Below are 14463 nucleotides of genomic sequence, written 5' to 3' on the forward strand. Positions count from 1 at the left end.
TAACAGAAGGCCCTGTGAATCCTGGATGTTCACTGCAATGCTTGCGCTGCTGCCTTCTACCACCAGGGGACGACATCATCACATTGGATGCGTAGAGTTTCGGGTAGAACCGTTAGGTGTCAGCAAACCTAAATCACAAGGAGTAGTCATTGAGAAGCAGTAACTAGATCCTGAATGCATTACTTCCGAAATGTGATTCAAGTCCCGCATTGACACGACTTTCTCACTTAGGCCGTTTTATAAAGTGGAGCTAATTTATATCTAGTAAAACAAAGAGGCTGTTTACCTCTTCAAAGGGGTGAATTAGTTACTTTAATAAAGGGCTTATTTCAAGCCTTAACTTCCATCTAACTACCAAGAATGTCAGCAGGAGGCTCATAAATGATGGCTTTCAATTTCTTGTCTAATTGTGTAGTTATATGAGACATCTCTGGTTCGCCATGGCCTAATGACTCTTGGGCCCAGTGGTTCTGGGAAAACAACCGTTATCACCATTCTGATGAAGGCGTTGACGGAATGCGGAAGGCCTCATAGGGAAATGCGGATGAATCCAAAAGCTATTACTGCCCCGCAGATGTTTGGCCGGCTGGACACAGCTACCAATGACTGGACTGATGGGATTTTTTCTACTCTCTGGAGAAAAACGTTAAAGGCTAAGAAAGGTACACACATGCCTTCTCTGCGACCATTTCCCCCCTGCTCGTTCACTGAAAGCACAGTGTTTGTTTAAATTTCTGTTTTAATTATAGGCAGGTGAAAATGATTGTCTGTTCTAATTATTTGCAGGTGAAAACATTTTCCTGATTCTAGACGGCCCTGTGGATGCCATTTGGATTGAGAACTTAAACTCCGTGTTGGACGACAATAAAACGCTCACGTTAGCCAATGGAGACCGCATCCCCATGGCCCCGAGCTGTAAGCTCTTGTTTGAAGTCCACAACATTGAGAACGCCTCCCCGGCCACGGTGTCTAGGATGGGCATGGTCTATATCAGCAGCTCCGCTCTCACCTGGAGGCCCATATTACAGGTGGGCACCAGCGAGGCACACCCTCTGCACACCCCCTGCCGGTCCGCCGGGGGCTTTCCCAGTAAGCAGATTGCTTCTTTGCTGTAGGCATGGCTGAAGAAGCGCACTGCGCAAGAAGCCACCGTGTTCCTGGCTCTGTACGATAAAGCATTTGAAGATACCTATACCTTTATGAAGCTGAACCTCACTCCTAAAATGCAGCTCTTAGAATGCAACTACATCATGCAAGTAAGGTCATTGTTTTGTACATTCACTACTTAGATTTTAAGATTTCCTTTAGCTTTTGTTACTCCATTACAGTTTACAGGCATCTACAAGAGAATACCCCAGGCAGTCTGTAGAAATTTTTTTATAATGTGGCTATGAAGACTCTGAGAAAAGCTTGATTCCTTTTGGGGACCTTATTCATGATTTGACCATCGTCTCTTTAGTGTTTTTCCTCTTTTTTGAGGGGAGGCTGTTATTATAAGAGGAAGGAGAATGAATTGTCTTTTCTGCCATCAAATTTAATTTTAAATTTAACCTGTCCAAGAAAATGTGCCCAAGACCAACAAATAAATAGACTAGCATTTTTGCAGAAAAGTACCAAAAGGAGCCTGTGGCAATCTTGCCTTTGCAAATTTAGTATGTATGAGGTGGGGGGAACCGTGAGAGACAAGTTCTCTGAGAAGTGGTTGGTAGTATTGTTTGTTCCACACCCAGTTTTCCTGGGGGTCTGGGGAGGGGGCCCAGGCTGATTCATAGATTTTAGGGGCTGTCCCCGTCCCAGTCTACAGGCGATCTCTCCTGCCTCGTTCTTACGCCGTGGTCCTCAGTGCAGGGGCTGTCCATCCGTGAGGGCGGGCAGCTGAGACATGAAACACAAGGCCCAGGCCAGTGCTGTGGCACAGCAGGTTAACGCCCTGGCCTGAGGCACCGCAATCCCATATGGGCCAGGTTCTAGTCCCGGCTGCTCCTCTTCCGATCCAGCTCTCTGCTATGGCCTGGGAAAGCAGTAGAAGATGGCCCAAGTACTTGGGGCCCTATACCCATGTGGGAGACCTGGAGGAGGCTCCTGACTCCTGGTTTCGGATCGGTGCAGCGCCAGCCGTTGTGGCCATCTGGGAAGTGAACCAGCGGATGGAAGACCTCTCTCTGTCTCTACCTCTCTCCGTAACTCTGTCTTTAAAATAAATAAAATAAATCTTTAAAAAAAAAAAAAAGAAAGAAACACAAGGCCCACATCCGTGAACTGTGTGCAAGGTGCTTTCGAATGCAAAAGGGAAGCAAGATTTTTCTCCTGAAATAATTTTGTTTTGGAAGACAAGTCTTACTGTGGCAGTCGACTTGCTTCCCCATGCTCTGGGTCACGCTTGCTTGTAAGGGCCAGGTAGAGCGATCTCTCTCTCCCCCTCCCCTTTCTCTCTGTAACTCTACCTTTCAAATAACTCTAACTCCACTTTTAAATACATAAACATTTATTTCAAAAAAAGAAATGTTAGGCTTTGGAGAATTCTCTGTCTCCACTGTGCTGTTGTTGCACAAAAGCTGCTAGAAACAGTGTGTCAGTGGGTGAGTGGGGCTGTGTTCTGATCAAACTTTATAAGCCAAGCAGGGGCCTGGCCCCTGGGGCCCGCAGTTTTCTGAGTCCTGTAAAATGTTAAAAAGGTAAAATCTTTGATCTGGAAAATTTGGATAATCAATCTTTAGAAGCTGAAGTCATCTTGGGAAATATCTAGAAGAGGCCATTCGCCTTCCATCTTAGGAAACTGACACTCAGAGAGCTCTGAGCTGGGGGGTGGAACCTTCTGGATTCCCAGTTCAGTGTCTTCCCGGCTCGGCCACGTAGCCTAAGGCAGCCTCTCTTTTAAATGCTGTTGGTTGTAGGAGTGTGATCAAGTGCTGTCTTCCTACGATGTATTTGCTTTAATCTTTCCTTCCTCTTTTTAATTTTATTACTACCTACACTTTCCATTTTAAAATTAAAATTTTATTTTATTTTCAACACTCCAGTCTCTGAATCTTCTGGAAGGCTTAATTCCCTCCAAAGAAGAAGGCGGTGTTTCATGTGTTGAGCATCTTCATAAATTATTTGTGTTTGGCCTAATGTGGAGTTTGGGAGCCCTTCTGGAATTGGAAAACAGAGAAAAACTCGAGGCCTTTTTACGACACCACACAAGCAAGTTAGACTTACCAGATATACCTAAAGGCACAAATCAAACCATGTATGAATTTTATGTTACTGATTATGGTATGTACATAGCTTACTATTGTATCTTAAATGAAATGACTTCTTTTGAGAAGTGGGAAAAAAACTTCCACGAGCTCTTCTGTGCAGAAATATTAAACCAATTATGAATAACAGTTGTTAATATCACTTTAAAAAGTGAGTTCTTGAATATGTGAACACTGGTAGAATTTCACAGATTTGCCATGCAAAGAACCTATATAGAGACTCCTGATGTCTTTTTCTTGTGGTGTGAACTAAGTAAAATCTGGCACAGATAAATTGGCAGTAACCCTGGCATCATCTGCTTTCTGATGCTTGAAGGAGAAAGGTAGTGACATCAAGAACACAAATTCTTTGGGATCAGCATGACTGTCTGCAGAGCCGGCATCCGATATGGGCGCTGGTTTGAGTCCCAGCTGCTCCACTTTGGATCCAGCTCCCTGTTAATGCGCCTGGGAAAGCATTGGAAGATCACCCAAGTGATTGGGCCTCTGTACCCATATGAGAGACCCAGACAAAGCTCCCAGCTCCTGGCTTCTGCATGGCTCAACCCTGGCCTTTGCTGTCATTTGGGGAGTGAACTAGCAGATGAAAGATCCATCTCCCCCACCACCCCTTTCTCTCTGTAACTCTATCTTTCAAATAACTCTAACTCTACTTTTAAAATAAATAAACATTTAATTCAAAAAAGACATGTCAGAATGGGCAGAGAATGTACCCAGCAGGTGGGATCCTCCTTCCTTGTAGCAGACTCATCAAAGCCTGGCAGGGCTTAGCTTACCTTTCCTTCAAGAAATGCCCATGAACTTGGTGCTTTTATCCATAGCCCAGGCTGCAATTCTTCTAAGCCCCAGAGAAGAAAACATGTTTCCTAAAAACCTGTGCTTTTTCCTAAAATGCCAGTGGTGTTTCATTTGTTTTAATGTAAACTGAAATGGATAAATGGAACTGCAGAGTAGGCAGCAGCGACAACATTTTGAAAGCAAGAAGGTAGAAAGGTGCGCGGCAATTGATGTGGCCCACAGGGCAGAGGTGAGTCCTATACCAGCTGTGGGAAGAGCTGAGAAGCAACTCAGCCTACAACACAGAACCTGCTTTTCTTAAAAGAGCAGAGCGCTGATATTTCTGCCATTTTCTTTCAAGTAGCCAGCGCTTTGTTTCTGTATGTTTAGATGATGCCGCTTTCATGGTTTAACTCGAAATGTCAGCAAAAGGTTGACAACCATCTAGACTCATTTTCCTTTTCCAAAGAGGTTCTGAAATCATTTGTTGACTAAAATATTGGGCATTTGCAGGCATCCAGGCTTGTATGTGCCTGAGAAATGAACCGAGAGGTTACACATTTAGGGGTGATACAGGGCTCCATCATATCTACTCCAGACGACTTCTAGCCTGTCCTTCAGCATCTCAGCCTTCACCCATTCATCCATTCATTCATCCTTCTCCCCCTTTTTTGGAGAGACTTTATTCTATTTTTAGATTTCAAAGTGAAGGGATGGGCATTTGGTCTGGTGGTTAAGACACTAGTTAAAGCGCCCAGGTCCCACATCAGAGTGCCTGGGTTCAATTCCCAGCTCTGGTTTCTGATTCTAGCTTCCTGTCAGTGTGGACCCTGGGAGGCTGTGATGATGGCTTAATAATTGGGTGTCTGCCACCCACAGGGGAGACCTGGACGGTATACTCAGTTCCCAGCTTCAGCCCCTGCTCAGTCCCAGCTGTCACAGGCATTTGGGGAATGAGCTGGTGGATGAGAGTGCTCTCTTTTGGGTTTCTCTCTCTCTCTCTCTCTTTCTCTCTCCCTGTGTCACTGTCACTGTCACTGTCTCTCAAAATTATGTATGGAGACTTCTGCTTCTAGACAAGATGAAGTATTGGACTGGGTTTACCCTATTACTTTAGAAACCCTGAAAACTGGGTGAAATATGTGAAGCGATGTTTTCCAGACACAGGCCAACAGGAAGTACAGGACTGAGAGCCCTGAGAGAAGTAGACAGGTGATCCTGCCAGCTGCCTGCAGGAGGAGGTTTCCAGCAGTAGTGCTGCAGGGAGCAAACTCAACAGAACCTGTTCTTTCACCAAAATGAGGAATCAAGAGATCGATTCTGGGGAGACCAAGGTGGCTAGGGTTTGCAGGACAGAGCACTCCGAGGAGGGTTCTGCTCAGAGAGCAGGTGACAGAGGACAGCAGGAACGGAGACACAAATCTGCAGCTGGAGTAAAGGTGTTGATACTCTCTGACTGTGACTGAGAAATAGAATTAGTAAATGTATAGATGATTTGAACAACACTATCAACCCATTTTATTAAAAAGTCCAGCCACAGGCTGGTAAGAATGAAAAATATATACATCTGCTAAAAGAATTTTGTCCAGAATATATAAAGAGCTGTGTAATTAAATAACAATCTGTGGACAACCAACCCAAATTAAAAAATGGGCAAGAAATTTAGACTGATAATACCAAGTAAGATATATGAATGATGAACAAAGCACGTCGAATGATATCCAACATTACTGGTCATGAAGGCATATGTGATTTAAAATCACAATGGAGAAAAATTACAATGGGATATCATTCCACCGTCACTAGAACAGCAAAATTAAGAAGATTAATAATATAAAATGTTGGCAAAAATGTGTAGAATGAGATTCGTAGACTGCAAAATGGTACAACCACTTTGGAAGACAGTGTGGCAATTCCTTACAAGTTAAACACAGACTTACTTATTTTGTAAGACACATGAAATTGAGACTGTTACTACAATAATTAACATGTGCTCTGCTAGTGTCAGATGTATGCTGTCTTTCCATGTACTCTATGTGACAATAACTTTCTTGGTACAATCCTGAATCATAATATAAATTTTGAAGATATCTAAAGTGACAGTGAAACTTAACAATGTAATACCAACAATGAAAGCAATTCAATTTAAATGACAACAGTAGGAATTGCTCTGATCAAATTTGCCTTATAATCATAGGTTATAAGGAGCATTGCAGAGACACCAAGATGTAAATATATTTTTATTAGAATTGATGAAATGTGATACTTAGTATAGCAATGATCGCAATTAGTAAAGTAGAAGTTACTGCAAGTTAGGAGTCTGGGCACTCTGTTACATTACATTACAATTTGTGGACCAGGTTTTGTTCCCCCATCCTCAGTCCAGTTACCAGTTGTCCCTTTTTTTGACTTTCTGGTCCTTTCAGTTCTGTCTATCACTGTCTCTCAAAAAAAATTTATATATGGAGATTTCAGTGTCTAGACAAGATAAAATATTTCAGTCAAGGTAGCTTTCCTACATATGCCTATCATGTCATTGGTTTTACCACCAGCTGATCCTAATTCCATTCCAGACCAGGTCCCTAGATGAACGGTTTAGTAATTTTAAAGCAAATAAATGATCGACTCTGTGTATCCACTAAGATAAATCAACATGTTTTAGGAAAAGGTTCTAAATGTTTAAATGATCCTATGGATTGCTCCCAGCATGTACACTTTCGTATTCTCAGATAACTTTCAAAGACTGCAGTCTGATTAAGTTAAAATTTATTTATTCTATAGGTGATTGGGAGCATTGGAATAAGAAACTTCAGCCATATTATTATCCAACTGACAGTATTCCAGAATATTCATCCATTTTGGTTCCAAATGTTGATAATGTTAGAACAAATTTCTTAATAGACACCATCGCCAAACAGCATAAAGTAAGTTTAACAGTCTCTTAGGTGTTCACAAACCATGTAAAAAACTCATCTCTTTCTATATACTGCAGATAGAAAAATTAAATTCCAACACAAGGACCTGGGAGGACTGACATTCAAGGAGAACAGTTTTGGCAAATGAACCCCAGGTTCCTCCCAGGATACACTCTGATTCAATATTCCCTGAACTTCTGACTCCCAGCTCATTAAGGAAAGTGGCATAGCGAGTTAAGCAGCTGCTTGTGATGCCAGCATCCCACATTACAGTGCTGGTTCAGGTCCTGGCTGCTCTGCTTCCCATCCTGCTTCCTGCTAATGCTCCTGGGAAGGTAGTGGAAGATGACCCCAGTGCTTGGACCCCTGCACCCTCCTGGGAGACCTGAGTGGAGCTCCTGGCTTCTGACTTCTGCCTGGACCAGCCCTTGCCATAGCAGCCACTGCGGGGAGTCAACCAGTAGATGGAAGCTCTCTTTCTCTCTGTCAGTCTTTTCCTTCCTGTCTCTCTGCCACGTTGCCTATCAAATAAATACATAAAAATGAAAAAAATAAAGTGGGTGTCTGCTTTTAGTGCCTCATCCATACCCACACGGTCATGTGAAAATCTAACAGTATTTTCTTCTAGCACTTTATAGTATTGCTAGTGTGTGTGTGTATATATATATAGTATTGTACATAATATATATATATATATATAGAGTATTGTATATCTTTTGCATACATTTAATTCAACTAAGGTTTATTTTGATTTAGTTACAATTCTAAAAAGTGGTTAAAGTTGGTACATAATTAATAGAATGCAAGAATAGCCAGTAGAGCCGTAAGATAAGTTTGAGACCGAACGTGACTCCTTTCAGTGTGACTATCCTGTGATTGCAGGCGGTTTTGCTCACAGGAGAGCAGGGAACTGCAAAAACTGTAATGATCAAGGCGTATTTGAAAAAATATGATCCTGAAGTACAGTTATCCAAAAGTCTAAACTTCTCATCTGCCACAGAACCCATGATGTTTCAGGTAAAAGCCATCATCTGCTGTCGTAATAAACACATTACAATTTTAAAGTGGTGCCTACAATAAGATGCGTATGAGTATTTCAGAAGAAATGATTCTGCAATTAGCATTCTGCTATCTATTCCTAAGGCTGAGGTTGAAACCAAATCCAAATAGCATATTTTAACCGATTATTGAGGCTGAAGCTGAACTTTGGAGCATATCTATTTTAGTGAAATGATCAATGGTACCGTAGCTTATTAAAAAAATTAACAGTAACCGTATATATGAGAGTTCTTCAAAAAGTTTGTGGAAAAATGGAATTACAAGATACATTTATTTTGGTGCAAATCATTTTTTGAAATCTATGCATACATGGGATTTTCCAAAAAGTTCATGGAAAATGTATATTGCTATGTGTGGATTTCAAAATTTTTTTACACCATAGGGGTTGTCCTTGTGTTGTAGCTGGTTAAGCTGCTTGCAACACCAGCATCCCATTTCAGACCACCGGTCCAAGTCCCAGTCATTATGCTTCCTATCTAGTTTCTTGCTAATGTGCCTGGGAAGGCAGTGCATGATGGCCCAAGTACTTTGGCCCCTGCCATCTATGTGGGAGACCTGGATGGAGTCTGGCTCCTGGCTTTGGCCTGACCCATACCTGGCTGATATGGCCATTTAGGGAGTAGACCAGTGGATGAAAGATCTTTCTGTCTCTTCCTTTCTCTTTCACATTCTACCTTCCATATAAATATATAAATCTTTTAAAAAAATTTACACCAAAATAAACTTATCTTTTAATTCCATTTCCATGAATTTTTAAAAAGTAACATCAAAAGTAATTATGCTTATTAAATATATAAGTAAATTATATTCTACTTTGAAAACTCTGTTGATCATTTTTAGACATGTGATTAAAATCTTATGCCTAAGACAGACCATGTCCTTTTCTCTAGCGAACAATTGAAAGCTATGTGGATAAGCGAATGGGAAGCACATATGGGCCACCAGGAGGGAGAAAAATGACTGTGTTTATTGATGACATTAATATGCCTGTGATCAATGAATGGGGAGACCAGGTAAGACTAACATGTCTTCTGTAGGTGGTACTTAATGAGTTTTTAAGAGTTCTATCTAAAAATGTCAACAACTTTTGTGGTATTAAGAATGGCAACAATTCTCAGTCTTTTGGATTTGTCTGTGACGATTGACACGGTCCCTTCTGGAATTCACTACACGATTTTCTGCAGCACTTCCCTCCTGTCTCTCTGGCTACTTGATTAGTGTCTTTTCTGCTTTTCTGGCCTCTCTCTTGCTTCTGCCTCCCCCTCCTGGGATTTCATCCTTTCTGTAACCTCTTAGCGAACATATAAGAGAGCACCAAAAAGTTTGTTGAAAATCCATATTATGAAAAACTGTAAGGATTGCAAAATCTTTTGCACCCCAATAAACTTTTAATTCTATTTTTTTTTCTAAAGCCTGTTTGAAGCATCCTAGTATTGGCTTGCTGAAGAGTATCTGATGTTAAAAAACAAAACTTTTTATTATTATTTTTTAACTCTGCCATGTACCGCAATCCTAGTAATGATTATCGATGAACCTGAGTCAGTTCCTGTTGCAAGCACTCACTAATGTTGCCAAGGAATTGGCGCGCTCCTGGTGGAGTCCCAAGGGCCCAGCTCCCACCAACACAACACCACTTACCTGGAGGTCTCCAGGATGGGTCCCATCCAGCTCTTTATCCCTGTTCACCTGATACCATTAGAAGCTCGGCACTCCTCCTTAGGTGCATCCTGAACAGTTCTGTGTGGCCTTGCTCTGGCTCAAGGCAGGTAGACTCAGTAGCCCCCAGAATGCAGGGAAGGGGAGGCAAGTTTAGGTCTGGTTCACCCTGATCCTCTATATAAGCTGGAGAGCCCCTGAATTCCAAACTCACTTACTTTACTAGGGATGTCTAGTTGGATCTCAAACACAGCCAGTTCCTTCAGCAATCTCCATCTCAGGAAACAACAGCTGTACCTTCAGTCTGTTGAGAAATAATATTGGCTGTGTCTTCAAACTGTATCTAAAACTTGACCGCTACTTATCGCCGCCATGGGTACCACCTGGGGCCAGCCTCCCTCCTCTCTGTTCTTGATCATTATGAATACCTCCTCATTGCCTTCTTGTTCCCCTTGCCTCTCTCAGTGTGTTCTCGAATTAGTAACCAGTTACAGCAGTAGTCAGATCATAACACATGCCTGTGCTCAAAACCCCCCACTGAGACTCAGAGAACACACATGCCAAGATCCTTACCATGACTCAAAGGCCATATGCTGTTTGATCTTGCTTTCCCATGACTTTTGCTCCAACTGCATTACTGATCCTTGGTGGGTATGATAGTCACTCAGCGCCTCTGCACTTGCTATTTCCTCAACAGAGAATGTTCTTGGCTCACAGGCCATGTGAGATGGAGCTTCACCTGCTCTCCTTGTTCTTTTTTAAAAGATATTTATTTATTCATTTTGAAAGTGTTACAGAGAGAGAGAGAGGAGTTTTCCTTCGACTGGTTCTTTCCCTAGATGGCTGCAATAGCCAGTGCTGTGCCAGGCTGAAGCCAGGAACCAGGAGCTTCATCCAGGTTTCTCACATATGTGGCAGGGGCCCCACCACTTGGGTCATCTTTTACTGCTTTTCCCAGGCCATTAACATGGAGCTGGATTGCAAGTGGAGCTGCTGGGACATGAACTGGTACCCATAGGGATGGCGGCTTTGCAGGTGGAGACTTTACATGCTATGCCACAATGCCAGCCCCTGCTCTCCCTATTCAATCGCAACCTAAGCACCTCCCATTTCCTTTGTCTGCCTTCTTTCCTCCAAAATATATACAGTATACCATTTCACTTACACGCAAACATGCATATGTATATTTTGTGTCTCACCACTGAAATATGTGCTCCAAGAAGATAGGATATTTTGTCTATGCTGCAAGACAGCCTGGCATACACAACTACTCATTAACTGTTGGTTGGGTTGAATAAAGGTTGAATACAAAAGGTCCTTAAACTTATAATGTTGAGTACTGTTGTGACTCATCTGTCTAAATTTATTTGGAAATTGGTTTTATTAGTATGGTGAAGGGCATATTGGACTTGTATTCAACATGCTTAATTTATTCTTTAGAGTTCATGGGTGGTTTTATTTAGATCCAGTTGCCATGAAAATCATCATTGACATCCACAACCCTTCACTGATAGAATTTAACACTTTTTATAAGTTCTCATATATGTATATATGGGAGTTCTGAAGGAATATGATAGTGATATGTAACAAAAATATGATTGTGTAAACTTTCAGATAACTAATGAGATTGTGCGGCAGATGATGGAAATGGAAGGAATGTATAGCTTGGATAAACCTGGAGACTTCACTACTATTGTTGATGTGCAGCTCATTGCAGCAATGATCCACCCTGGAGGGGGTAGAAATGATATCCCACAACGTTTAAAAAGACAATTTACAGTGTTTAATTGCACATTGCCTTCGAATACTTCAATAGATAAAATTTTTGGTATGAATATTCTTGATGTTTAATTTTTATTGCGTTACCTAATGGACATGAATCATGTACAACTTATTTAAGAGATAAATGGCTCTGTTCAAAGTAGGAATTAAGTGCCTGAAATACAAAGCTAAATACCATGAACTAAATATAAAGTGAGTCATGTTTATAGCCTATTCTAAGACTCAGGAATATTTAGATATAGCCTTGTTGAAGGTTGGCATTGAGGCAAGCAAACCTTTCTGTTTTAGTTTGCTTGACATTGTTAATCAGAGAAATTTGAGCTAGTGGATAACAACACCTCCACATCCAGCATAGGTTAACAATCATAATATTCCAAGTAATGTGTAGCTCTATGAAATGTTAATGAAAATAAGATTTTTTGATGCCAACTTCAGGCTTACCTAAACTGTACCATCAAAAATGATGTACACATTGTAGAACAAATCCATGAATAGATGGATGTTAATTACTTGATAGAGCAAGTACTGTAGATCAAAGGGAAAGGACAGACTTTCAATAAGTGGTACTGGGGTATTTAGTAATTCTTATGGGAAAATGATTGGATCTTGACCTCTCACCAAGCACAGAACAATCTACCATCTGCTGGTTCACTCTCCCACAACAGCTAGGACTAGAGCAGGCAAGAAACCATGAAGTCTAGAACTCAATTCAAGGCCTCCCATGTGTGTGGCAGGGACCCAACTCCTTGAGCCGTCACCTGCTGCCTCCCATGGTGCACATTAGCAGGAAGCTGGAAAGGAGAGTGGAGCTGGGATTTGAACCCAAGTACAGCCCACATATGGATGTGGAAGTTTCAAGTGATGGCTTAACCCATTGCACCAAATGCCTGTCCCACATTATCTTTTAATGCCATTTCCACAACTTTTTGAAATATCTTGGTATATTTAAATAAACATGGAAAACAAACAAGAAGTAGACTCATGGAAGTAAAGTAATTGCCTAGTATGCCTGATGTTTAAGTTTTATTGCATTACCTAATGCAATAAATGCAGAGGTGAGGTGCTAATCCATATTTTTTGATCCCAAATTCCATGCCTCTCATAACATGTTTATCCCACAGGAAAGTAGAAATCTATAATATAGGATTTCAGGAAGCAGAAGGGCCTTGCAGGCAGGTAGCACCTCCAACCATGACTTTGCAGGGTAGTTTCTTGTTCCCCCGGGGCAACTCTTCAGTCTGTGTGAATGAAGTTGAGTTTCTCTGGTATGTTCCACCCTCCATGCACCTGCTCTGCATCTCTGAGCAGATATTCATATTCATAATCCTCTGAAAATGCTGTGCTTGGAACTGGACATGCTACTCAATATAGAGTCTCACTGGAGGATAGTAGAGTAAATCTCGTTTTGCAGTCTAAACGAAAGACAGTTTAAGAATTGTCTGCTGAGTGAGTCCCAAGGTGCCGACGTCATCAGTCAGACTATCCCTGTGCTGGTGTCCCTAGGCATGAGTACATGACTGCTATGGGCCAGAGTGTTGACTGCTGACTGCAGGCCGGTTGTGGCGGGGGGGGGGGGGGTCCCCAATTCCAGTTCTGACAACAACCAGTCCATGTGACTTTGGACAATTTGCTTTGCCTGGTCTCCTTCCCTGTAGGATGAGGAAGGAGTCTCTACGCCCTTTTCCAGCTCTCACGTGCTGGGTGAATGGTGATTTGCAGACTCCAAAACTAGACTGCCTGGGTTTAGATCTCAGATTCACTTGCACGCTAGCTGTGTGACCTTGAGCAAGTTCCTAAGCTCAAGCTCATAGTAGAATGGGGCTAACAGTAGTTACAATGATACTATCTACCTCATATTCTTTATCCTGGAGTTATTGGGAGGATTAAATGAATTAATCCATATAAAATACTCTTCATTCTGAGCTAAAAAACATGGCTGGGCCCATTGCTGACATCCCATCTGCACTGATCCCTTGAGAAAAATTCTCAATATCCCCCAGCTTAGTCCATTTGGTAATGACTTATTCACTGGGGCAAACATGTACCTTGTAATCTTTTAGTAAGTACCCTTGGTCTTGTTTATTTTCCAGGAGTTATTGGCTGTGGATACTTTGATCCTTGTAGAAAGTTCAGACCTGAAATATGTGAGATGATTGAGCATTTAGTCTTGGTGGGCAGAGTGCTGTGGCAATGGACTAAGGTACGGAGTGGTTTGTTGGCAATAATTTCTTGCAAAGTCAACTATTATTCAGTCTAGTTCTCACTTCATGGCTCATTAGGTTATCATAACATCGTGTGTACTAGTGTTTTTTGGAAAAGATGAATTAGATGCTCAAATAGATTTATGACACATTTTCCTTCCAGGGAGCAAATATTCTGACTGAATGATGCTTTCCCTATGTATGAGATATTACTATAAGCCAGACACACCATCCAAGACAAAGTAGAATCTTGCTGAAATGAGAGTACTGCTTTCCCACTTGTTACTGTGATTTGTGACTCTGTATGTCTCCGTTCACCAAACTATGTCAGTCACTCAAATGTTTACTGATTAATATGTGGATTTCCTGATATTCTCAGCCAACTAAGACTCAAAGTCTAACTTGTGTATTTCTCTGAGATGGGGCATGAATTAATAAGTGAACGAAAGTGCTGTTACGAAAATAGGCAAGATTTTAATACACAAGTCACAATCCTAAGTAAAACTCAAACAAACCTGAAGTGGTATAAGAAGACTTAACGCAGTACCTGGGAGAAGGCAATTAACTATATATTTGAGAGAAAAACAAGGATGATAGAGTTGCTAAAAAGCATGGAAGGAGATAAGGCTTGGTTGTCAGAGTTCACTATACATTATTAGGCAATTAAACACATCTGGCAGACACTGCTCTCCCAATGTACCAGATTCCAGATTCCTGGCAGTCGGGGAATTATAGATACAGAGCAATCAGAAGAGGAGTTGGGTGTTTGTTAGGAAGTACTCTTTTCATGCAGTACCTTCGATGATCAGTCTCTTGCCTGGGGCCCTGCTC

The 14463-nt window shown here is 41.6% G+C and overlaps 1 protein-coding gene across 2 annotated transcripts in view; it reads left to right on the top strand.

The window, feature by feature from the left end:
• Positions 1–14463, top strand: part of DNAH8 (dynein axonemal heavy chain 8) — a 310883-nt gene that overhangs the window by 143721 nt on the left and 152699 nt on the right. For both annotated transcript variants that reach the window (XM_062187476.1, XM_062187477.1), the window contains exons 46-54: positions 416–662; positions 787–1028; positions 1116–1256; positions 3021–3258; positions 6801–6943; positions 7817–7951; positions 8884–9006; positions 11264–11477; positions 13522–13631. In XM_062187476.1, coding sequence (XP_062043460.1) covers positions 416–662; positions 787–1028; positions 1116–1256; positions 3021–3258; positions 6801–6943; positions 7817–7951; positions 8884–9006; positions 11264–11477; positions 13522–13631 — 1593 coding nt within the window. The remainder of the gene's footprint in view (positions 1–415; positions 663–786; positions 1029–1115; positions 1257–3020; positions 3259–6800; positions 6944–7816; positions 7952–8883; positions 9007–11263; positions 11478–13521; positions 13632–14463) is intronic.

The sequence above is a fragment of the Lepus europaeus genome, chromosome 3 (genome assembly GCF_033115175.1).
Source record: "Lepus europaeus isolate LE1 chromosome 3, mLepTim1.pri, whole genome shotgun sequence".
NCBI lineage: Eukaryota > Metazoa > Chordata > Mammalia > Lagomorpha > Leporidae > Lepus > Lepus europaeus.